Below are 26,829 nucleotides of genomic sequence, written 5' to 3'. Positions count from 1 at the left end.
CCTACTCACATGACTGATCTTCCTACATACCTGCCCCAGGCCCCAGCTAGTGACTGTTCTTAACAAAGGGGTGGTGAGGGGCGTGCCCTTCTGCTAGTTTCCCTGGTAACCAATGAGCCAACCTGAGGTTAATTCCCCTTAAAATTGGCAATCTCCAATCTCCCCTTGCCCTTGGAGTGAAGACTGTCCTGCCCTGTCCCACCCGCCCTCTGCTGCAGATGGTGGGGTGTTGCTCCAGGACCTTGCTTCAGACGCTCCCCCTATCCATTGAACCACTGATGTCTCTGTCACTGACTCCGGGCTCTTTCTTAGGTCTTGAAGCTGGGCAAATAACAGGCCTTGCAGGCCTGCAGGGTGCAGCCCAACGCTGACAACACACCAGACCCACAGTAATCTATTATCTCATTCTACAATATCTTTATAGTATCTTTTGTGAACAAAGTAAAGTGCTTAGCAATACAATTATTCTAGAAATGAAAAATTATAATCAAATGACTTGCAGGTCACATAGTTAATTATCAGTAAAGCTGGGGCAAGAATCCATATATTCAGGTCCCCAGCTTAGTGCTCTTGACAGGGACAGATTAAAGGGACAAAGTAGGTGATTAAATAGTTAATCCCACTAGGGGATTGTAAGTAAAGACAAAGTATGGGAGACCCTGTAAGTTAATGATCACTCAAGAAAGCAGGTTTGCTTCACCACGAAACCAAGCAGGCTTGCTTAGCAGCAAAATCATGCAACAGAAGCATGAGACATGCCCCAAAACAATAAAATAATGGTGGAATGAGACCCACATCCTGCCCAGTGAGGTCAGTAAGTTAATGATTTCTAGGACGTGCTTCTCTGCACACACTGAAAATAAAAATATAAGGAAAAGGTGACATTATACTGAAAGCTGAGATGATTTACCATATTTTAGTATATGTTACCACCTTTTTGCTCATTTCCATTACACCATGACAGCCCCAGTTTGACCATGTAGGGACAAGAAAAATCCCCCACCCGACATGGAGGAGGAACCAACGTTGGAAGTGTGATGTCTACTCAAGAATGAGGAAGATGGTGGTCTTCTCCCCCTCCCCACTTTTCCTTTGATTATAAAACTGTAGCCCACTAAGTTCTCAGGGCAGCACCCTCCTGCCTGCCTGCTTGTAAACCTATAAGCATCCTATTCTAATAAATCATTTCTTATCTATCACTTTGCCTCTTGCTGAATTCTTTCTGATCTGAGACATAAAGAACCAGAGCACCTCGGAGGCCCCCTGCCCCGAGATGCCTTTCTGCAGTTTCACTCTAACCGTTCAGAGGCATTACAAATTTAAGGCTAGTGCTGCTACAAATTATGGATAATCATGGATGATGATCTTTGAAATAAAAATAATAGCTACCTTTTTCAGACACCATGCTAGTAGGCACTTTATATATATTGTCTTGAATCCTCACAATAGCTCTGTGAAATATACAATTCTTATTTATAGATTAGGAAAATAAGACTTAGAAAGAATAAGTGATTTACCCAATCACTTAGCCAGAAAAAACCAGCATTCAAATACAAATCTATCAAAGTTTCCAAAAGAGAGATCCTTCCTCATATATTATGCAAACAGAGATCATTATACTACATAGAGTGGTATGAGAGTTGTGCAATAACATTAAAACATTATTACCTACATACAGCTCACATCTTTAATTAAATGGCAACAGATACCTTTTTTTCTCTCCTCTCTCTCTCTCTCTCTCTCTCTCTCTCACTCTCTTTTTTTTTTTTCTGCCTAGGGGATGTTAGTGGACGGCTGAATTCAAGAAAAACAGGTTGCTTGGAGGACAGATAATGAGAGATGATTCGGATTCCTTTTCTGTAATCATAATCCAAAAGCAAGTTTTTTAACTGTTAGCATTTGTTGAAGTCTACCATGTGCCAAAGCTATGCTAGGTACCTCATGGAAAACTCCTTACCATGAGATGCTAAGGGACTTCCACTTAAAAAATTAAAATCCTTGCTGGCTTTAATAATGAACTTTTTATTGCTAGTCTTCCTGTCCTTCATTTTATTCCCCATTACTTCACACTATTACAAGCTAATCTTTAATTTAAGAAGCAAAACAAAAACTCTGATCCTTGGAAAGCTATTAAAGAAAAGCTGTCATGATAATAACCATATAAGTAGAATATAAATATCTTAGCCCAGATGTCTGACAAACATGTAGAACCTATTGCATAATTCATACAATACTTGCCTCTGGAGTTCCTAGTTCTTTCACAGCATTCAGATCAGATCCTGAGGAGAAAGTATTTTTTGCTCCGCGGACAATGAGACCTTTCCCCTCTGTCCAATTTTCCAACTCAATCACTTTTTCCAGAAGTTGTAGCATCATAACACCTGCCAGAGGGGAGGGGGAATCAAAAACACATACAATATTGGACAAATAGAAATAATTTAGAAACTGTAAGGTGTCAAACAAGACTCCTAGGTCACAAATTTTACAAATATTTACTGAATGTCTATCAAATGCCTATCATGTTGGTACTAAGGAGTATATACAAAAGGGGCAAGCATGACAGTGTCTGCTTTAAAAGTTTACAATTTGATAGTGACCTCTTTCTCTCCCTTAATTAAGAAGTCACATAAATATGTGGTTAGGTAGAAAAAATAATGCTGGCCCTAAGTATGAGAAATCTGTACCAGTAGTTAAAATAATCTTTTTGACTTTGTAAAATAAACATAAGAGTTGAAACAGACCTTAAAGAGTATCTGGTTGGCTCATTTTCAAACAAGGGCCTTGAGAGTTGTGTGGAGTTGGGCTCATTCATCATCTCACAACCCAACCCAACCCAACCACCATCATCCAAATCAAAGCAGTTCTGCTTGTATTAGTTTTAAATATTAGGCATCAAATTAATATTTGTTTCCGTTTGAATAAAAATTTGACTAATATAAATTATAAATTGTAGCTATTCAGTAGTAAGTTAAAACAAGTATTTATCTAGTCTAAATCCCTAGAGCAGTCTTACCTTTCTAATTTTATTTTTCCTAGGCTAATATAAAAATCGGCTTTCATTCTCAGAACCAGTTGAAGGTATGCAGCTGCACTGTCCAGTAAAGTAGCCACCCACACGTAGTCATCGAGCACTTGAAACATGGCTAGTCTAAACTGAGATGTGCAGTAGTGTAAACAGCTTTCAGCAGGAAAGGCCTCTTTGCAGGAAAGAGCTCTCTACAGGAGGCCCCTTTTGTCTTGTCACTAACCTTAAGCCAGGCACCCCCATCCTCTACTCATCTCTGGCCCTAGCACAACTTTCAGATCTTTTGATCACACAATACATTGCCTAACCTGTTGGCTCTTTCTGTAGATCAAAGAAGTAGAAATGAAGAATAAGTAATTAAGAGATGACCAGATCTCTTCCCTAGCTTCCCCTTCAGAAATCTCGAGAACAAATCTGTGTGAACAAGATAGCATCTGAAGAAAAATCACAAAAAGTCAACAAGCCTGCACACAGTGGGGGATGGTGACAATTCTGACCCCTTATCTCAACAACTGAGATTACTTCCCCTTTTCCCTTTAAAACTTTCATGGCTGAGCAGAATCTTCAGAGCTGGTTTTTGGGGGACACTGAGTTCAACATCTCCCCAGATTGCCAGCATTCTGATTAAAAGTTACTTTCCTTTTTCTACCAACATTTGTCTCTTGAGTATTGACTTTTGAGTGGCAAGCAACCGGACCTGATTTGGTAACAGTTATGTAAAATACATACCAGATTTCAGAGAATTGGTATGAAAAAAAAAAAAGAGGAAAATACCTCATTAATAATTTTTGTATCAGTCATTTGTTGAAATATTTTGAGTACACTGGGTTAAATAAAATGTTATTGAAATTAATTTTACCTCTCTTTTTCCTTTTTAAAAATATGGCTACTAGAAAATTTTAAATTACATATGTAGCTGACACTTGTGTCCTGCATTATACTTCTATTGGTTAACATTAATAGAGACATCTCTGAATTCTGCTGAATGTAAAGAAAAGTCATCTTGTGTTTAAAGACCCACCACTGATAATTTACAAAGTTTACAGACTACTGAAGTATGTCTGTAAGTATGATTATATATACACACAAGAAACTTTACTGGGATAGTTTTGAACCCAATATTTCAAATGCTACTATAAAATATAATTCGCTCCCCCTATAAGTATATAACTAACAAATAGAGATTGCCAAAATCACCTGGAAACACGAGTGCTGGGTAGTCAGTAAGGTAACTCATGAGCTCTTGTATAACATCGTGGTAGAATAATTCGAATTTGAGCTTTGGCAAAAAATTACAAATTATCACAGGTCCTGGACCTTGAGGTCTCTTAAATATAAAATTCTTATATGCCAAGAGTGCTGCCTAGGAAATAGAAGCTATTTACCTGTATCTCAGAGTTAGAAAAGGGGCAACAAGTAGGCAAGTGCAGTGTTTTCAGTGATTATTGGAACTACATGGTTAAAATGACAGTCTTATTTTAGTTCATAGAAAAAAAAATTTAAGCTAAATAATTTTTTTTTCATTTTAGGCTTTTCTCTTTGGGTTTTAAAATCTTTGAAACATCCTTCCCTTTGTCTCCCAGTGACATTAGCTGAACACAAACAAATGAAGTTATTAAGCAGTTAAAATTTCAATGGAAAAAATAATCAAGATTAATTTGATGGTTTCCTTTTTACCAACATCCATATTCACGGATTTTTAAAAAACATTAAAATATTCACAGTTAGTAAAATATGTTCCTGGTTCAGGTGATAGTTTTGTTTTCTCATGTTCTACAAAGAGTACCATGACTTTCAAGAATTCTTGAAAGTTCAACAGATTTAAGGATAAAAGCATGGGATAGCAGGTTAGATTTAGTGTCATGTTTTAACTAACAAAAGAAAGCTCTCTATACCTGAGAAGGCATTCATTTTACTTGGATTGTTCAGAGTAAGAATGCCAATGCCACTGTCTTCCTTCTGAAGGTCAACGGATCCACCGGGAAACTGCTCAAGTTTTCTTTTCACTTCTTCCTCATGGAAGCCATGAGAGGTATTATAAAGTGACAATCCTATTTGATGTAGCAATTTTGTCTTCATAGGGATAGGTGATGTCGTCAAAACACGTCTTGCCATTTCTGGAAAAGAGAGATAAGTATGCAGTCGTCCAGATAAACAGACACTTTTAGAATATCATACATTAATAGGCTTTAGTGAGAGACCTTTCTCTTTATTGGGAGGACTTGCCTACTTCTCAAAACACTCTCTGAGAAGTGTATAGGATTGCTTCCCTTCCCCCTGCTTCTCAAACCAAAGGATACAAGTTACATAATTTCAGTATATCATCAGGAGATGATGACTAGCTATAGGGCATTTTCTGAGATCCAACACACTAGGAGGATTTAGAAAAATGTTGCTGCTCTGTAGTTAGCACCATCTCCTGCCGTCAGGGAGTCTTCCTCATGACAGCAGTTCTTCTTCCTCGAACTCTAAATCTAAGAATAAATTCAGTCCAGAAGTCCCCTTGGAAACAATCCCTATGCAGAAATGCTACAGAGCAGTTCCAGTCTCTAACAGAAAATTTATTCTTAGCATTATCCTTACCTTATGTGATGCTTTATAGAAAAAGCTGGAAGGGGTCCTGAGGAAAGTGGGCAAAGAAATAGGAATGTATGTGTGTGGTTTCTGTGTTCCCCAAAGTTCTGTCACTCTTCTCACTTTATATATCTCATCTCTGGGTAATCTCCTATCTGCCCAAATGCTTTTTTGCCCTATGTAAGTACTTTTGTTCACATAAAAAATACATTCAGAAAATTATACAAATCATAAGTTACAGTTCAATGAATTTTCACAAGGTAAATACATTCAAGTAAATAGCACTCAGATCAAGAAACAGAACATGACTCCAAATAAAAATAACAACTATCTTGATTTCTAATACCCAAGATTAGCTTGCCTGCTACTGAACTTCATATAAATTGAAAAATATAGTAAATATTCTTTTGTGTCTGGTTTCAGCTACGTTTGTGACACCCATTACTATTATTATGTGTAATTAGATTCTAAATAGTCCATTCTTTTCATTGTTGTATTTTATTATATGAATATACCACAATTCATCTATTCTAATGTAAATAGTCATTTGGGTTGTTTCTGGTTTTTGGCATTACAAATAGAGCTGCTGTGAACATTTTAGTATCTGTCTTTTGGGTCAACAAGTATGCATTTCTGCTGGCTATATCTAGAAATGGAATTAGTGGGTCAGGCAGCAGCTGGCTAAAACTGCTTGTTAAACACTGAAGAATTTTGCAAGTTTCTTTTTAAACCACGGGTAGCTTGAAATTAACCATGGTGAGAGTATTAGCAAACTCTACATATCAATCTCTCCCCCCACCCACACACAGCCATTTTCCGGGTACACCACTGGTCATAATGATCACATCTGTTCATTTATTTCACTTTAAAAGACACTGCCTAAGAGTTTTCACATCCACAGCTAGTGAACATTCCAGTTGTTCCACAACCTTGTTATCACTTGTCAATGTCTTTTTTTTCCCTTTCTTTCCATTTTAGGCATTCTAGAGTGGTATATCATTGTGGTATCACTTTGCATTTCTATGATGTCTAGTGAAGTCAAGCTCCATTTTCATATGCTTATTTGCATATCATCTTTTGTAAAGTGCCTCTTCAAGTTTTCTTGCTCATTTTTTTGCCTTTTTAGTACTAATTTGTTGGAATTCTTTTATTCATTTGCCTACAGTTTTTATTAAAACTCATAAGATAACAAATTCTACATTTCCATCTCTAGTTGAGACCTTATGCCCAAGTACTCCTAAATCAAACAAAAATCTACTTCCTTACTCCTCACCTCTAGATGTACCACAGGTTTCTCAAAATCACTGTTTAAACCTGAACTCACACTTTTAAAACCTGTAACTACTTTATTCCTTCCCTTAACTATCCATAGTATCCTCAACCCAGAAAGCCACAGCAGAAAACCCAATCTCCTTCCCCACCTTCATTTCTCATATGCAACCTTTTTTATTTTTACCATCCTTTACTTCTTCCATGACTAACATAGTTCAAAACTATGTACCTGGATGAATACAGTGGTCACCAATTAGTTGTATACTACACCTTAAAATCAGAGCTATCTTTCTACTGTATGCCCCTAGAAGTACAAATCTTCATATACATTTTCAAAGAAATTGAAAAGGTTTAAAATTAGTCCTTCTCAGGACTTGAGCATGAACCTAAAAAATGAACCTGAAGGGGAAATAAAGTGATAAAGGTGGGAAAATTTAGGTCTATGGGAAATGAAAGGGATGGGTGGGGAAATACAATGTTTTTACTAATTAAAAAGTATGAAATAGTTATGAAAAAACACAAGGATTTTGGAGGCTTCCTAAATTATCAACTAAATATAAGTATCAAGTTCGCTCAAGATTCTCTTAGCTAGCAGAGGAAATCTACACTAAAAATTTCAGGAGTTATTGAGAAATGACAAGCAATGGGGCTAGAAATAAATTAAATTAGCAAAACTTATATTCTCATGACAAGATATATATGTATATTTATATGTATGCTCACAACTCCAGCAATGTGCAAAAAAGCCCTCTCATCCCCAACCACTGTTCTTTCTTTGTCATCTCCCCTTTCACTATCCCTAGACTCAAGTTCAGTGATCAAAGTCTGTGGGAAAAACAAGGAAATATGTCAAAATATATCATTCAAAATGAGTCTGGAAGCCTTCCTTGCTTTTTAAAAGACAAATGGCAAGAAACATACATAATAACCAGATTAGCAATTAAGATAAATCTTTTAAAACAGGACAGTATTCTTTCTTGGATTATTTAAAGTAGATAATAGCTTCATTCTAAGAATAAAAAATGGTTGAATAGTTTCTTTGCATAAAAGCCATTAAGTAAATTACACCATGTGTATATAGGTTTCTATAGCCAAGAAGTTCAAAGGACTGGGATCCCAGTATATAAACATACATGCATATGATAAGAGCATTTGGTAAGATATAATTGGTAACAATTCAATTGGTATTTATTGAATTCCTATTTAGTGATCTCCCCTTTGCTAACTAGCTATTTCAGAGAGAAAAAAAAAGTATTTTTAGTTTTATCAAAGAAACAAAATACATACACACTCAGCAATAATATTCAACTCTCTAGTTGAAAATAGAACAAAATTCCTCCTTTTATTAAGCTCTATTAGAGACCTGCATCAAATTTAAAATATAGCCTTAACTTCATAAAAGGATTTTTTTCTCTTCACCAATAAACTTTTATCATGAAGTCTAAGAATTTTCTATAGGCAGAAATGGATCCAAAGACATTAAATCAGTGCATAGGATTATACTTTATTTCCCTTCATTCTTTCCAAGTTTTAACATTCTAAGCAGAAGTAGAACAAAAATCAAGCAACATCCTAGTTCTGCCGGGGAGTAACCAAAGAAAGAAGTAAACTCAGATCAGCTCTTTTATTGCACTGTCTTGTGGCCAAAATATTGGCAGAGGGCACTACTTTCAAAATACTCTCATCTTACGTATTTCCAGAGTATCACTTCGTCACCTGATTACGTTAGCACTAATCTATTAGAATGAAAATTATATAGTCCCACTACCCTCCCAAAACAAATCTAGAAAACAAACAAACAGAAAATAGGGCCCACATTTCCATTTTACAAATAATGAAAGCTTACCTTTTTGTGAAGCTTTCCTCTAGAGACTGACCTGCTTACTGTCAAATTCTGAAACAACAGGAAAGCTCTGGAAGTTCTCACTCTGCTTTTTCTCCAAATAAATACATGTAATTTTTAAAAACAAATTATTAATTTATAAAAACCTTTAAAACTTGAGACACTATTTTAGGTAACTAAATAGCTGCCTAGAATCACAAGTCTTTTGAATAGACAAGAACATACTTTACATAAAGGCTATCTGATCAAAACAGATATCTATCAAAACATTTATGAGGTTATGAAACTGTGCGACACTACTATTCATGTATTACTTCTATAAAAGATTGCTTTCATTTACTTACTTTGAAATCAGGTTGTATTACAGTTAGCCAGAATGAAAATAAATGTAGACATGAGGAATGAAGAAAGCTAACCTAACATACTTTTGAAAAAGTTAGGTTTCAGAATGAATGTGTTGTAGTTCTTAACCTAAGTAATGGATACACAGGTATTTATTTTTGTTGTTGCTGTTCTTTAATCTCTTCTTATGCTCTTTTCACTATATGCATGTATGCTACATTTCTCACTAAACATTTTTTTAACTGAAGGATATCATTCCAAATTTGGGGGGGATGGTCTCTACCTTTGTCAGTAATCTCTCCCAACCTTCTAAACTGCCAATTTCAAAACTAGTTTTCTAAGTACTCTGTTTTTTTGCATAGAAGATATTTAATAAAGAACACAAATTTTGCCATTGGTGGTCACATAGGTGTCTGAAGGTTCTGGCAGGTCTGACAACTAAGCAAGTGTCCTTATTAAATAAAGGTAATGATATTTCTTAAAAATTGATGTACAACCAGAAACCAGATAAGAAAGAATTAGAGATGAAGCTCCTGCCTCCAGTAAATTCAAAAACTCTTATGGGTAGGGACCACATCTTATTCATGGCTTTAGCATACGGAGCTTTACATTTAATATTAGCGGTACTAAATGATACCTAATGTGGTTACTACCATACAGGGATTACTGTACCTAACCATCATTTCCCAAACTAAATAAAAGATCTCTATTTGCCAGATAGAAAAAGTTTATTTCATTGTTGGGATTCTAGGAAATGCAAGTCCAGGATATGTAGCTCCAAGTGCTCAAGGGTATTACAGTCAGCCAGAGGAGGAGATCTCCTTTTCACCGGCCCCTGGTCAGTTTGATCCAGGACCACCACTCCGCCGTCAGTCCTAGCTTAGGAGCCCCTGCTCCTTTTCACAAAAAAGACAAGAGCTTTGGGTCTGATTTTTTTTTTCTTTTCATGTTTACAAATTGGGTTTGCATACAATACAATCTCTATTGGATCATTAATGAAAATACTAACACTTTTTAAGAAATGATGGTAAGTAGTAGATAACAAGACATCGCTCTACCTATTTATAATGTCTGTAGTTGGTAATACATATTTTACAAGGGTCTGGTTGGTAGTATTCTTCATACTTTAACTATATAACCAGATTTCCGTCACAAGGGTTAGGACTAGCCTGTTACATTCTCTAACTTTCTAGGAACAACAGGCAATTTACCCAGTGAGTACTGAGGTTAAATTAAGACCATGCCACAACTAAGACCCGGCGCAACCAAAATAAATAATAATTAATTAATTAATTAATTTTAAAAAAGGCCTAGTAACTGTTCGTGGCAAATTTAAATGCGGAACCCATGACTTGACCTATTTTGCCCTACCTTCCCCACTCCTCCTTCAAAGGAAGATACTATCGGTTTTGAGCCAACGACATTCAAAGTACTATAGCTTTCTGCAGAAGGCAACAGAGTGAAACTGTTTCCACTGGCACTGCTGCCACTTTGGATTTCTTTGTTCTGATCTCCCTCCTTTCCTCCTTTTCCTCTCTACTGGGTTCTCTCTCTCTCCTCTCTTTCTTTTTCAGCTTGTGTGGTACATGGAAGCAGGGGCTGCCTTTATCTTCGGAAGGCATTTGAAGAAGGTTAAAGGCAGTAGGGCTCAGGGTTCCTTAGGCCTGCTTCTAGTCTAAGAAAAATAAGCTCTCAAGGTCACCTGCCAGATCAGTTCACAAAACTGAGAGGTCTACATAGAGAGTCAGAGCCAAACACAATATGACCAAGCTTGCTTTTGCCTAGAATATGCTCTATGCATGTTTTGCCCCTGGGGATAAGTCATATATAGAAGAGACCACTCAATGGAAAATTCAGTTGGGGCAGAGGTCTTTTCCACATTGACCATGACTTCAGTATAAAAGAATTGTGCCAAAGAAACTTGATGAGAACTTAAATGGCTATTTAAAAAAATAAATAAATTTGCCTATGTTTTCCACAGTATTCTGTTTAGGGAAAAGAATAAGGAGTTAAACTAGAAAATAAGAAGGGGTGAGGCTTATAAAATCATTAGCATTTTTAATTATTATGAAGGGATAATAGAATCAATAAACAACATTATCTTCTCTCATTGTAAGGAGTCTGTCTGTTCTGTCTTCATACACTTCCCCACCTCCAATAACCAAAACAAGGGCAATTAGTATAGACATCATCAGATCTGTATCTCCTCATACTTAAATCATTACAAATTTAAATATTCATGTTACTAATATTTTTGCCTCACTGGACAACTTTGATATGCTGATTTTTCCATGGAAACCTTATAATAAAAACCTCATTATCCTTTTTCTCTATTGATTCCATTTTTTTTTTCTTTTCCCCCCTCACTCTTGTCCCCCTTCCACTAACTCTCCCTTCTTTTCTCTCCTCCCCTCATATCCCCTTGTCTGTGCCACACACTAGTACCAGAAAAACTCAAGGGCACTGCTTAAGCCTATTAGATTTGCTGACCTCAAGTTTAGGGATCCAATTCTTGACATTTGAAATAGCCTATTATGGATACTTTCATCCCAATTCTAAACTCAGAGATTAAATTAGACAATAGTTCAGTACTTAGAAGATGACAAGGTGTAAACCACTATTAAACACCATATTATCTGAAAGTATAAGTGAACAAACAAGGGCTGAGGTTCTGGTCTTTTGTAAGCATGTAGTTAAGCAATCGGCATTTTGGATTTGTTCCAGGATCAGAGGCAATGAAAAGGTTCGGAGGCATTTTTGATTTTATAAATTTTCTTCAGGACAAAAAGTATGTTTAAAACTCATCCTGGGCTTCCCTGGTGGCGCAGCGGTTGAGAATCCGCCTGCCAATGCAGGGGACACGGGTTCGAGCCCTGGTCTGGGAAGATCCCACATGCTGCGGAGCAACTGGGCCCGTGAGCCACAACTACTGAGCCTGCGCGTCTGGAGCCTGTGCTCCGCAACAAGAGAGGCCGCGACGGTGAGAGGCCCGCGCACCGCGATGAAGAGTGGCCCCCGCTTGCCGCAACTGGAGAAAGCCCTCGCACAGAAACGAAGACCCAACATAGCAATCAATCAATCAATCAATTAATCAATAAAATAAATCTTTAAAAAAAAAAAAAAAAAAAAAAAACAACTCATCCTGCAGGATGCTTTGCTGTCCTACCACAAGCAGATTCAGCCCATCTGAACAAGCTCACAACCATACCATGGGAAAAGGGAAAGATAAGAGAGCCCTGTGTACATCTGAGATCAAAGGTTTCACTTTCTCCATTTTTGTTTTAAAGTTCTTCAAAGGTGATCAAATAGCTCCCCTCCCTGCACAGGATCTAAGCTAGCTGTCCTCTTAGAAGCCATAACCCGTTTTACCAAGTGCTGAAACTGCTAAATCTAGACAATAAACACAAACGCATACTTAATAAAAAACAATTAGCTTAACGCAGGGAGTAAACAACAAAAAATCAAAACTATTCTACTTTAGACTGTCAGTATATGACCTGTTTTTCGTATTTTAGTTTGGTTTTAGGCTGTCATTTATTAACCTACCTTTCAAGTGTCATTACGTGCCACTTCTTCCTTCTCAGCCGAAATGAACCTCTTTCAGTTTTTCAAATCCTTCAGGTGTTCTCTTCATTCCAAGCCTCTGAATATGTGCTTCCCCCACCCATTATACTTTTTCTTCCTCAGAGTAACTCCAAGTCATCTCCTTTAATACTCTAAACTATACAAAATACTCTTACTATCTGTTCTCACAATATTTATATCCTTTATTAACCCTCACTCATGCTTTCCTGTAATTACTTCTTTCACCAAATCTTCCCACTAGGTTTAGCTGCAAGAGGGCATTTGCAGTGCCTAGTACAGTACTTGACAAATAATATTCACCAGTAATCATTTGGCACACAATGCTTGAGAATCCATAATGCCATACAAGGCTTAAGAACCTGTCCACAAACCAACTCTACCTACCCTGTTTATTATTCCCACCACTCACCCTGTTTCGGTTCCATTCTTCCTTGCAAGCTGGTCTCTCTTCTTGGAATGCTGATCACTGTCTGGGCCCCAACTAACTGAGATCTGCTCATCTTTCAGATCAGACCAATAAAATAGCAAGAAAAGATCCTCTGTTTTATTACCATGCTCCTCCCTCCCCCAGCAGATTTCACAATTATATGTGTGTGTAGCATTAAAAGGATTAACGAGGCTCAAAAGAATTCTAGAATGAAAGAACATTTACCAAAAATGAGTTAAGTCATTTTTGTTGTTGTTGAAAAGTTGGCTGCATGAAACGAAGGATGCAAATTTTACTTAAGCAAGATAATATAATACAGGTAGTGAGAAGGACAATTACAGAGTTCCCAGGGAACATTACCTACTGTTGAGATCAATTTCTAGGCCCAAAATGGAGCTGTTCCTGCCAAGGTGCCACATCAGCAAACCAAAACTTAGACAACCTCCATTAGATAACTTTCTGTATAAAGGCTTTATCCTTCCTGTGAGCACTCACTCACTTAGCATTTGACCCAACTCCTTTGGAATCGGGCTGTTCCTATTGGAACTGTGGTGGTATTTGACCTGCAGACTGTTTAGGAATTTTTCTTTTGCTCTAGGAAAAAAACCTGAGAAATGGGATCCCAGTAATCCACATGTTGGAGTTCCCCCGCCTCCCCTTTCAGGGACTCTGGACAGTATTATATTTAAAAATTGCAGTCCTACCTCATGCACATTTCAAACGAAGAAAGAAAGACGTGTCTTCTGAGATCTCTCTTTCCCCTCCTCCAATTTTCTTTGTCTCAGGCCCTGCCTCCAGTGCCAGCTTCCTCCTTCCCTTCTCCAAGACGGGTACTAACACGGTTCAGATAGTGGGAGTCTCTGCAACAGGCCTTTTTTTAGGCCTTTTTTGAGAGATACCCACTCTTCCCTCCTTAACTTCCTCTGCCTCCTATTCATTTATTAGGCCAAGACTTTTTAGAAAAGTATCATGCTGGGATTTCTTTCTCTCCAAAAAGGAAATAATAATTCTAGAGTTTCACAGTAGATAAGTAAGCATTCAAAGCAATAAACTCATTCCTTGTAATACCCCTATTTTACCTGTGAGAAAACCCGAGGCCAGGGATGGAGCTTTGTCCAGAACCTCTGAACAATAAATAACACTGTTATCCCTCAGTACCCTATTGTTCCTAACCTCTACAAGCTACTGACATCCATTCCTACTGCGATCAAATTTTTCGATAAACTCTTCTATTCTCTACTTTGTTCTACTATGTAGATCATCTGTTTCTCTGCCCCCCTCCTTCTCAAATTTCTTCACAGAAAGACAGGATCCACCTGTTAAAATGTTTGGCTTTAAGGGGATGTAATGTCTCCAAAGAAAAATTGCAGTTTGCTCAAACCCAGGTTCAATATTTAGGACACCTGATCTCAAGGACAATGGAATGCATTCTTTAATAGGTATGCAGAAATTTCTAAAAAGACAAGAGGACTCCGAAAAGACAGCTCTAAGAGGATCCTTACAGTATGCAACTAAACAGGTTAACTTAGTCCATCTGCCAGAAATACAATTTGGATTCAAATATTCTCTTTGAGTTTTGTACCAGGCTATAAGATCTCTGTGTCTGTCTGTATGTTATGTGCATCCATATATGTATGTCACAGATATGTGTTTTTATACCTCCAGATGGTATTGCCAAAATTAATTTATAAAAACAGTTCTATTTAACTGGCCTAAAAAAATTAAGTACTTATATAAATTAAATTATCAGAAATATAAGAGAAACTCAAACAGATGCTTTTGTGGTTCATGTGATCTGGGAAAATATGTGGCATTAAAGCTAGTTTAAATTTGTTAGTCTAATTGAAACAGGCATGTCTTTAGAGTTATCAGTATTAAATGTAATACTTTTATTCTACTTGGGTTTACTAGTCAAATAAGTTCATGTTATCTCTGTTGCAAGTGTGTTAGAAAAAAAATTTGCTTGAGTTGATGGCTGACTTTGTCTAATGTCTCATTTTTGTAAGTAATTTAAATAGAAATGTTGGGAACAAATAATTCAGATAGATGAAAAGGGGTAAGAGTTTTTAGGTACAACAATTATGTTTTATGATATGTGTCCTTAAGAAAACAATAGCATTCTCAAATCTTTATTGAATGCCTGGATCATTCTCCAAACATGGTAAATCACTAAAACATTAATTACTGAACACAGATCTGTTGACTTTTGGCTTTCTATTTTAGAGAAACCAAAGATAAATTTTTGTCTTTTAGTAACCATGTCTTGTGTCACACTGAAAGACTGTACTATTTAAAATGGCATATGCCTTTGGAAACTAGAAAATACATTTATACATTTGCTAGTCTAAAATTGCTTATTTCTTAGTTTCCACTAGAAATCAAAGATTCTACGGGTTATGTATTCTGATTAATAAATATGATTAAAGCTACTAGAAATGATAAGGAAAACATCGCTGTATGCAAAGGAAGTAGTTTTGTCCTAAAGTAAAATAGTTGCCAGAATAAAAAGGAAAGGATAAGACAAAATCTGAATGTAAAAAGAAAACTGTAGAAGGGTTTGTGAAACAAGAATCTTTTGAAAGAAATTTTATATGCAATAAAGTAGGATAAGATTAAATATACTTGCTATAAGGGTTTTTAAAGTAAGCTTTAATATCAATAGTGTACTTATGTAAAACTGGAACTTAATTTTCTTTCAGCTGCTAAAAGGACAAAGTTTGCTTGGGCTATTGGTCTGCTCCTGGTAAGAGATTGTGAAAGGTTTTTCCTTACTTTTTTGTGTTTTATCAAAATTATCTCCTGTGCTTTTATTAAAAAGCTGTCTTTTTTATAAAGAAGAGCCAAGGGTTTGGTTTGGTTTTTTGTTTCGTTTTGCAGCTATGTAACCTTCTCTATTTGTCTTTTGAAATCTTTTTGTCATTTTGATTAAATAGATACTTAGTGTTTTGTAATCTTCGGTAATCTTATTTGGTCAAATGTCCAAAACCTTTTGATATTTTTGAAACACTTCCCAAAAATCAAACTCTAAATTAAGTCGTTTTGACCTGAAAATAACTTTGGGAATCTCCAGACAGCCCCTGGGACTTCTCAAAGAACTTGTTCTCTCTTCTTATAAAAAGGGAGATGTTAATCAGGTTTATCTGATATGTCAAATTATATGGGAAGCTTTGTCAAATAAATGATGATAAACTTTCTTAGGTTATGTTGTACACGTGAATGTTATTAAATGTTCTAGAGATTGTATGAAAATTCCTATGATTCTGATGTGTCCTGGCATAATGTTATCAGCCATGATTTTAAAGAGGTAGTCACAGAAATAACCAAATTGACTTGTCAACTACATTATAATGAACCTTCATCAGATCTTTAATCATTACTATTTTTAAGTCTTTTGTCATTTATAGACAGCTGTTGTTTTACTCTGGTGCTTTTGCAAATATCACTTCTAGTACCTTTAATCGTAGAAAAGATCCTGACAAATACTCTAGAATGCAGGTGTTAGATAACTGTAAGATATTACACAGAACTAGATTTAAAGGACCCTTTTCTTCCTCTCCTTTAAGAAAATGTATCTTTCTAACAAAAGTTAAAACATTTATTTTTTTTTCTCCCATCCTGATCCCTCCAGAATTCAAAAACTTAAGTATGTTTTTCATGACACTATGTGTACTTGCATAAATTCAATGAGAATCTGTTCTCCTCATAACAAGACACAACTGGAAATATTGGCTATATTACCAAGGCTTTGGCTGGATTATCATATTCAAGAAAGATGTACATAGACAGATATGACCAGACAGCTTTAAGGAACTTCTCAAAAATAATAAATAAATCAGCCTGGTACCTTGCTTACAAGATTCCAGCAAAACAATTTTGAAAAAGAGCTTATATGGTCAATCACTATTCTTGCTGCATTTATGTAAACAATCAAACCAAGTTTAATACCAACAAATTAGTTTTACTATGATTATCTTTGATAAAAGTGAGGACAATCATAGAGAGAAAAATCATGTTTGCACTTACGTAGCTATTAAGTTCTAGTCCTATCAACTATCTTCAAGGTTTTGTCATATACCTGCACACTGGAGTGGATCCTAAATTCTTCTAGTCTCCAATAACGTCTGGCTACTCCTCTCCAGACTAATGTTTTCAATTTTCTTCTACTTTTCTGATTTGAAATCAGTAAGAACAAAGACTGCCTTGAATCCTCTTGGAAGGGACTATACCAGGGCCTCCTCACTACCTAGAAGGCAGCCAAACTTCAGGGACTTGAACCCTGAGTACACATCTCACAGCTAGAGAAGACCGCACCTGACATGTGGTCCTATACAAACACTGGAAACCTCCAAATTGAAATGACTAGGAAGAGAAGCAGCTGACAACTGAGGCATACAGCTTTCCAAAGATGACCTGACCAGGCCTGTATACCCTTTTTCTCACTGTTGCTTTTTTTTTTACTCTCTCTCTCTTTCACAGAAAGACAATGCCCTTGTTTGTATTTCCCAAATCCTCTTCTTTTGATTATGGCCTTTCAGAAACTACCACATCATGACCCCATAACAAATTAGTCTTTTCATCTGCTTTTTTTTTTTTTTTTTTTAAGAGTTAGAAGGTTCAGAATTCACTGAAGTCTTTCTTTCATCTGGATTATTAACTGTTTCGGGATTCTTACCCAGATTCATGGTCTTTGAATTTGCAACCTTACAGGCTGTCTTAATGGATAACACATTTGGTTCTAAACAGCTCTTTTGGGATAACAATACTATTTTAATATGTCTTTGAAGTTCTGCTGTTTTTGCAAAGAGCTCATCAGCTATTGCGCCATACTTATTCCTGCCCTGTCTTCCCAACATGCTCAGTTAATTCTTTCAGTTTGTGCTGTTGCTGTATTCACTGTTCTATTTTCTCTTCAATACAAAACAGAAGCCTCCCATTGATCCATTTTACTAAACCTTCATGGCCACCTTGAGTGGGAACTTCCAGGAGGCATACATGACTCCACATCTGCCTCTGTAGGAAGGGCCTTTTTTCCCTCAGGTCCAAGTAAGTGCCAAAGAAAACATGATTAGAGCAGCAGAAACTCAATTGCATGGAAGAATCGAGGAGGAAGAGCACTGATTGCAACAAGTCTCACCTGACCCTCCGTGATTTGTTCAGTTGGCTACCCTCAGGCCTAAGGTCCTAGTTTAGACCATCATAAAATTCGGAGTTATGTTACTTTTAATTCCGGTTTGCGTAACTATTTTAATTTCTGTATTTTGTTGCCTGTCACACCTTTGTAAAACTTATGTGTCCAACAGGTAATGCTGGCTCAACATTTCAAGATGATCAGAATGGTCTCCAATGCTTATGACCTTAAGAAGATACAGACTTTATATGGTAAGTGCCTGAGATTTCTCCCTCCTACTCCTCCGTGTTACTTGAACATGACCTCAGTTGGTTTCCAATCTGTGCACTTTCCCTTCAAGGTGGGACACAACACCCAGGAAAAGTCCTTCCTGGCACCAAGGGACAAAGGCCACTGAAGATGGAAAACCTGACTTCTGCGATGCTTTCAGAGAAAAGCAGAAAATGTCAAACTGAATAGAGGAAACCTCATTTAAAATAGTTGGGAGTCCAGAAGGGGGAACCCTCACACACTACCACAGGAAGCATCAACTACTCCCGTTAATTACATACTCCAACAGGAAAGCATCATTCACAGACCTACTAGGAGGGAAGATTTCCTGTTCACCCAGCAACTCAGCCTAGGAGGAACCATCACCACCTAAACTCTCACTTTCTACCAGGGGACTTTCTTCAAAACAACCCCTCCCAACTTCCTCCTTTTTCTGTGCAACAGAATGGGCCTCTCCTTAATTTGCTGAACCTATCTATGGCTTTTCCTACAGTTCGCTTGTCTCGAATTGCAATTCCTCTGCTATTCCCAAATAAGCCCATTTTGCTGGTAAAATAACTGGCTGTTTTGTTTTTATCTTAAAAGCTTCATGCCTTCCACCTTATTTTGCATGTCTCCAAAAGGAGACTGCCCACTTCATGTCAGTGTGAACTTAAACTGTATCACCTAAATTAATTTCTTTAGTCGTTTTTTTTTAACACTGCTGAGAAGAGGGCCTGGAAAGTATTCAGCATTTAAATTAGTGCACTGAAATCATGCCTCCCTATTCTTTTGAAAACGTTTATGTCAGCTGTTTCTCCACTCTCCCAGGAAAGTTCGACTCATCTTCTCCCATCACCCTCCCCTCACCTGGCAAAGGGCTCTGCGTCGCTGTGCGCTGCGTCCCCACGCCCAGCAGAGGGCAGCGGGCCTGCGGGGCGGCTTCACACGGACCGCACCGCCGAACCCCCGCGGGTCGCCGTCTGGAATCCCTGTGGAGAAGCACTAAGGTCCGTTACGCAGCGACAGCTAGGGTCCTCTCCTAGACGGTACTTAAAGTGAAGCCCCTACGGCCACAAGCTCCTGCAGCTCCCACGGGCGCCAACTTCCCCTTCCGCCCCACCGCGCCCCCCTTCCGCTCCGCCCGGATCCTCTTCCGTTTCCCCGCCCCCGACCCCGCCCTCGACCCCGCCCTCGACCCCGCTTCCGCTATACTCCGCTCCTCCGCGGTCCGTTACTTGTCTTTCGCGTCGGCTGTTTCTTTCGACGCCCCTGTGCCAGGGCGGGCACCCCAGACCCAGAAGCCCCGCCGCCGGCGCCGCGTAGCACCCCGTTGTTGCCCGGGTTCCCGCCCTCGTGTCGTGAGCGAGCCCTGAAAGCGGGTTCCTATCCGCCGAGCTTCGCGACGCAGGGCCGGGGCTGGTGCCCGGAAGCCCCGAATCCTGCGCTGTTTTAGGCTCCTGAGTAGACGTGGAAAGAGTGAAGGAGAAGGAAGCCAGTTTAGGAGAATTTCGAAAGGGGAGGGTAGAAGAAGTTATCTAGGCTGTGCCTTCTTACACATGTCATCTGTGTTATTGAGTGGAGAGAGGCATTTTTGTGTTTTTTGTTTTTGCCAAAAAGCATATGCACCGCGTGTAATAGCGTCATTGTAACGCTCAACAAGCTTAAAATTCTTTGCCAATCCGAAGTGCTTTGGAAGGTAGCTGAAAAGGTGCTCAGGAGTTTGGAGGAAGGGGAACAAGTTTGGCAGCTAGTGAAGATTCATGGAAGGTAGCACAGAAGATGACAGTTAATGCATTTCAGTACTGTGACTAATACGCTGATAGACCAGTATTTCTTTTCTGTAATCGCACTTCACCCACAGAAGTGCCTCTTCACCCACAGCCATGGGCATATAATTAGAGTAGATGGGAATCTGCAATGACGCGTCAGTGGTGGTAGGCAGTGGGCCTAAATAACGAATTCTATTGATATTTACTTGAATTTCATGTTGAAATTCCCTCACACCCCCTACACACACACACACGTGTACATTTGTAATTAGCCTTGATAAATTGGAATCTACTTTGGGGCTAAACCACAAAAAGTATTTAAGTGTCCTGGGAGGACAGGAAGGTGGGAGCTGGGAGGGCTGAGACCAGGATATCTGATACTTGCTTCCCATATCCTGTAGAAAAAGTTTTCTATTCCAAGACCTAGTCTTTCACATTTTTTTTGTTTCCCAGTAGTGTTCTGGTTGCCCATCTGTATGAATAGCATTTCAGTGTACATTTACATACAACTTAGTGTAAAAATGCCGTTTACTACAATAACCGTTGTGCCGAACCACAAACTAAAAAGTTAATGTGCTGTAATATTAGCATGTCAGTGCCTAGTCTACCTTTAACTGCTGGCTCAATCTGCAAATATTGGATGGCCATTTATTTAATCATTTGAGTTTTCATAAAATATATATCCAGTTATTCTTCCCCTCCTTCACTTGACTTACTGTTAAACTGCATTTCTTCCTTTTACTCCATCTCATGTTCTACAGTCAAGACTTTTCAGTATCTTCTGCGAGATTGGCTCAAAATTGCTTTCAGTCTTGAGGCACATAAAATTTTCTGTGTCACACTTAATTACCTTTTTTCTGCATTTTTATAACAATTCCAAAAGACTTCTGGGACCTTAAAAAGTATTATGACCCAACTTTATATCTGGATAGGTCACCATTCATCCCTTTCTAAAGAGTTTGGATGTCCAAGAAAAACCCAATTGAGAGATAAAAGTAGATATTTTTATCAAATATGAAAAGCATCAAGTGACTATAACTTCTGTTACTTTGCGATTTTCTTCTCTCCTCTGTCTCTTCCATGCCTTTCCCCTCTCCCTCTCTCTCTTTCCGACACTTCCTCACTTCCTAGATAGTAAGAGATATTCCCTCCCATCTATTTTTAAAAGAGTGTAATTCTCTGTTGGCATTAGAAAAAAATAAGTTTTTTCTGTTTAGGAATATAATGTTACTGTGCACATATGAAAATTTTAAAAAACAACAAAAACCTTCCCTAGTCCCATCCACAGAGGTAACTGCTAATATTTGAGCATATTCTAAAAATATAAATTGATATATTCCATCTATAGCAATATCTATATCTGATGGCCATATGTATATATATGTATATATAAAGGAATATTATTAAGCCATAAGAAAGAAGGGAAGTCCTGCCATTTGCTACAATATGAATGGATCTTGAGGACATTACAGTAAGTGAAATAAGTCAGAGAAAGATACTGTATGATATCACTTATTTGTGAAATCTAAAAAAGCCAAAGTCATAGAAAAAAAGCCAAAGTCATAGAAACTGAGACTAGAAAGGTGGTTACAAGGGGCTGGGGGATGGGGAAAATGAGGAGATATTGGTCAAAAGGTACAAAATTTAAATTACATAGGATGAATAAATCCTGGAGATCTAGTGTATAGCATGATGACTATGGCTAGTAATGCTGTATTGTATACTTGAAATTTGCTAAGAGAGTAGATCTTAAGTGTTCTCACCACACACACACACACACACACACACACACACACACACACACACGGTAACTGTGAAGTGATGGATATATTAATTAGCTTGATTGTGGTAATCATATCACAATGTATACATATATTAAAGCATCACATTGTATACATTAAGTATATACAATTTTATTTGTCAATTATACTTCCATGAAGCTGGGTGGGGGAAGGAAGTGGGATAATGACACCTTCAGCTATTACTGTTGAATTGTGTTTGTCTAAGTCTGTTTCTCCCTTCAATTTTGTAAATTTTTCCTGTATTTTGTGGCTCTAACTTTAGGTAAACATGTGGTTATGAATGTTTTATCTTCCTAAGGTTGACACTGTTATCATTTTTAAAGTCCCTCTTTGTCTCTTGTAACATTTTTTAAAAGTCCAATTTGCTTTACATCAGCATACACATTCCAGCTGTCTTATTGTTACTATTTACATGATATATATTTTTCCATCTTATTACCTTCAACCTATTTGTATCTATAAATCTAAATTTGTCTACTCTCGCAACATATACTTGGTTCTTGTCTGTTTTTTTAACCAGCGTCACAATCTCTGCCTTTTTATTGGATTGTTTAATTCAGTCACATTTAATGTTATTAATATAGTTGATTTACACCTGCCATTTTACCTTTTGTTTTCTCTCATTTCTTTCTTTCCTTTATTTTTCCTTCACTTCTTAGTTTTGCATTAATGATTGTTTTCTCTTGTTACATTTTTTTTCCTTTTACAGTTTTTCATTATTTGGGAGTTATATTCTTAGTGGTTGTTCTGGGGTTTGCCATATACATCTTACCTTATCAGAGTCTACTTCAGATATATACTAACTTAATTCCAGTAACATATAGAAATGTTACTCCTATATAGTTCTTTTTTCTGCCTTTTGGTTCCACTATTATTATACATACTGCATTTATAAATGTTACAAACTGCACAGTACATTGTTATAAGTGTTCATTTATATAGTTGTATATCTTTTTAAAAAAACTGAGAGAAGAAAAGAGCAAATGTATATTTATAGCATTTATTATATTAACCTTATTTATCATTTATGGTTCTCTTTAAGATTTGAGTTACCATCTAGTGTCATAGCCTTATTCCAAAACAGCTTTGCTCCCACCAATCTCCTCTGTGCTATTATTGGCAAATATATTACATTTCTATATGTTATAGACCTACTTATATACATGCTGTTTTACATAACTGCTTTTTAAATCAACTAAGAGAAGGAAGGAGAAGCAATACACATTCAATGTTTTATCATTACATAATTATTTTATCAGTATCTTTTTTCTTTTTTTCATATGGTTTCCAACTACTGTCTGAGGTCACTTGCTTTCAGCTTGAAGAGGTTCTCGTAGTATTTCTTGTTAGTTGGGTTCACTTACAATGAATTTTTTTCAGTTTTTGTTTACCTGACATTGTCTTTATTACAGCTCCATTGTGCTGCTTTCAAATTTTTCTCTTTAGACAACGATGTCTTTAGACAAAAATGTCTTTGAACATTTAACTATCATGTTTCTGGGTAGCTCTCTTTGTGTTTTTCCTACTTGTAATTTGTTGAGCCTCTTGGATGTGTAAATTAATGTTTTTTATCAAATATGAGAAATTTTCGTGATTTCTTTGAATAAGTTTTTGCAGTTTTGTTTGTTTGCTTGCTTCTTTCTCTCTCCTTTCTCTGCTCTGGTAATCCTATTACATGTATGTTTGTGAGCTTAGTGATGTTATGCGTTTCTCTTAGGCTCTGTTCATTTTTCCTTCATTCTTTTTGTCCTCTCTGTTTTTTTGGATTGTATACTCTCTATCAACCTTTCTTTATATTTGCTAATTTTTTCTTCTGCCAGTTCAATTCTATGGTTGAGCCCTGTAGTGATTTTTCTTTTCTTGGTTATTGTATTTTCAATTTTAGAATTTCTATTTGTTCCTTCTTTGTAATTTCTTTCTCCTTTTTGATATTCTCTCTTTGGTGAGGCATTATCATTGTACCTTCCTTTAATTCTTTAAGCATGATTTCCTTTGATTCTTTGAAGATATTTGTGATAGCTGCTTTGAAGTCTGCTATGGTCAACATCTGGGCCCCCTCAAATAAAGTTTCTATTGCCTGCTTTAAAAAAAAAACAAACAAAAATAAAACTGTGTATGTGTCACCCTTTCCAATTTCTTGCATGTCTCCTTTTTTTTTAACTTTACATTCTAGATAATATATTGTAGTAACTCTGCATATGATTCTCCCCCACCCATTTGGTGCTTATCATTGTTTACTTGTTTATTTCTTTAGCTACTGGTGCTGCTATCTTAGTTTGAAGGCTCTGATGTTGCTCCTGAGAGAGTACTGCAAACGCTCCTGGGATGATAGTGGTTATAGCAGGGCTTTCTTTGACTGTCTCTTTCCCTGATCACACCCAGATGTTAGACTCCTTCAATTGCTGGCTGATCTGCTGTGTTGTTTTATAGTGCCCTTGGGCATAAATTGCTCCACAGTTTGATGCAATTAAATTTGGGCCTCATTTTAGGGGTAGTGTCTGAAGCCAGCGTATGAAGATTGCTCTGACGCCAGGAGTGATTTTCTTAGGCATCTCTTTCCCTGTTTCCCTCTAGCAAACTTGCTGGCCAGCCTTTTAGCTTGTCATTCTCACTCCCAACAAACAGCTCCATTGTTTCTAAGAGCACCCTTAGGTTTGACCTTTCCCACACTCTGTTTCATGTAAAGTTAGTTCATCTGGTAGAGCTTCAGAAATTTCTGTTCTAAAGGCCTATCTGTCCTCCTGAGGAAAAAAAATCTCTGACTTCTATGTATGGTATCTTTCCCTCAGGAGGAAGGCGCTAAGTGTAGGCAGTAGCCTCTGGTCCTCTTGGCTTGCCTCTCCAATGATAAAACCTCCACCTCGAAATCAGCTAGCATGAGAGAAATCAAGGCCCCAGTCTTCTCAGCCTACCACACTTGTGGTAGAGCCTCTGGCCTATGAATTGAGGCTGGGTGAAAGAAGAGAGCCTCTGACCTCTATTGCAGTCACCTGGAATTTAGCCTCTGCAAAATGTAGCTGGGGTATTTGATAAACACTGGCAGCCTGTCCCTTGCATAGCACTTAAGAGGAGAGGGAACCCTATGTTCTTGGTTGCACTTGTCTGGAATGAACTTTCTTTCATGCTGATGTGGAGCAAGGGACAGAGGGAACAGGTTGTGATTCAAATGGCCCGGATTCTCACTGTTCTTACTGAGTTTTAGTAGATTTTCGTGAATAAATGTTTATTTGTCGAATGTCCTTATGCCAATTTCCATATACATTAAAATGTCATGTTTTTTTAAAATAAGTTTTACTATTTATGCTTATTTGGTTGGGGACTGGGTCCATGGAGCTCCTCATGCTGCCATTCCAGAGGTGGGACTCCTGAAATTGGTCACCGTTGAGAGAGCAGCTTTAATTAAGGTGGGAAGAAGCGGTGCAAATGATTAAAAACTCAAAGGATGGTAATGAAGTGAAGGCAAAGGCTGGCTAGCAACTACTCTTTTAGATGTTTTGATGCAAGGTAGGGTAGCTATAAAATCGTAGACAAGAAGTACAAGGGTGGAGAGGTTTCTTTTTGTTTTGTTTTTTTTTAAATAAAGGCAATCTCTTAATAGTCTGTGGATTTTAGTGTTGAAAGTAGATAAGAAGTAACATGGCTTGACAAGGAGAAAAGACAGCTTTTCTCCCAAGTCAACAAGAGTGGAAAAGTTAATTGGGAACGTCACTGAATATTTTTTGATGAGGGGAGTGGTGTGGCAATGTGTCTTGAGATGAAAAACAGGAAAGATAAAATAAATTAGTGAGAGCTGGCTTTGATCTGCTCGCTAAGGCACTGATTCCCAAAAGTGTATGCACTTTAGAATTTCCTAGTGTCTTTTTTTGCCTCCACCAGAAGCATACCTTAACCCAAGGATTCACATGCAAGCAGTTTATTGAAAGTAGCCAGGAACACAGGTGAGGTGATACAGAGAAGTGAAGGAGGTGTAATTAAGCATGATACCACAGTGGGGGAAACGGAGCCTAATCCTCAGGGAAGCTCTAGAAGACAGTGTAAAACATGTGTGCAAAATTGTCCCATCCAGGGACTGTTGAGAGCTGGAGTATATGTATTCCCACACCAGCGAGTCATTTTCCTGGCACTTCTGGCCTGCTGTGATCTCCAGCAAAGTGAGTTCAGGCAACTAAGATCCCACATGCTAAGATCCTGCATGCCACACCACATGGCCAAAAAAAAAGAACAGCAAAAGATTCCTGGAATTGAGGTAAAAATTGCAAGAACTCATATGATTCAGCATCATCTTTGACATACAGGAACATTAGGCGTTCTAAGGAAAAGAAGGGGATGAGTGCAGCAGTTATCAAGGTTTATGACCTGATTTTGTAAGTCGGTGGAAGGTTAGAGTCTAGGGACTCAAAAGTGCTGGGAAAAAAGGGCAGAGTTGAAATGTGCAAGCATGGAATTAGGCCAAATAGAAAAGTAAGAGAAGCCAAAAGGGGCTCTAATGTACTGAAAAGATACAGAAGGGGAAAGGACACCAGAGGTCTTCCTGAAGAGTAAATGCAACAAATAGGAGAGGAAACAGAGCAGGAGGAAAGGATTAGATAGAAGTGGAGTCTTGAGATTTAATCTTCGAAGTGGAGCAATTCAGAGCTGTAAGACTGACTGAAATGAAGTGGAGATAAAAGGTTTTGGAAATATGGAGCTTGAGAAATTATGAGGCTAGACTTTCTGATGAGTCATTTATATACATATATAACAGCAGGAGATGAAAGGAAAAAGAAAATTCTCAGCCTAGCATTAAAGGTGTGAAAGGAGATGATGTGGG

At 37.6% G+C, this 26,829-nt stretch overlaps 1 protein-coding gene and 1 long non-coding RNA gene across 8 annotated transcripts in view; one reads left to right on the top strand and one right to left on the bottom strand.

Annotated features, from left to right (window-relative positions):
• The window catches only part of ECHDC1 (ethylmalonyl-CoA decarboxylase 1), a 60,241-nt gene extending 40,677 nt beyond the window's left edge, over nucleotides 1–19,564 (bottom strand). For 4 of the 6 annotated variants that reach the window (XM_068551081.1, XM_068551080.1, XM_068551076.1 and 1 more), the window contains exons 1-3: nucleotides 19,316–19,564; nucleotides 4,921–5,142; nucleotides 2,239–2,381 (exon numbers count right to left, since the gene is read on the bottom strand). In XM_068551081.1, coding sequence (XP_068407182.1) covers nucleotides 2,239–2,381; nucleotides 4,921–5,140 — 363 coding nt within the window. In that variant the 5' untranslated portion in view covers nucleotides 5,141–5,142; nucleotides 19,316–19,564. Of the gene's footprint in view, nucleotides 1–2,238; nucleotides 2,382–4,920; nucleotides 5,143–8,717; nucleotides 8,766–13,050; nucleotides 13,098–19,315 lie in introns of those variants that run through there. The other 2 variants (XM_068551077.1, XM_068551078.1) reach the window with 2 other exon arrangements.
• Nucleotides 17,993–19,339, top strand: LOC137769282 (uncharacterized). Of its 2 annotated transcripts, none has more exons than XR_011074936.1 (3): nucleotides 17,993–18,111; nucleotides 18,369–18,447; nucleotides 18,537–19,339. It is a non-coding gene; the product is annotated as an uncharacterized lncRNA (long non-coding RNA). The 2 variants fall into 2 exon arrangements; XR_011074935.1 differs by having other exon boundaries at nucleotides 17,993–18,246.
• Nucleotides 19,565–26,829: the final 7,265 nt, after the last annotated feature.

The sequence above is a fragment of the Eschrichtius robustus genome, chromosome 9, assembly GCF_028021215.1.
Source record: "Eschrichtius robustus isolate mEscRob2 chromosome 9, mEscRob2.pri, whole genome shotgun sequence".
Lineage (NCBI taxonomy): Eukaryota > Metazoa > Chordata > Mammalia > Artiodactyla > Eschrichtiidae > Eschrichtius > Eschrichtius robustus.
This window is presented reverse-complemented; position numbering and strand designations above follow the sequence as displayed.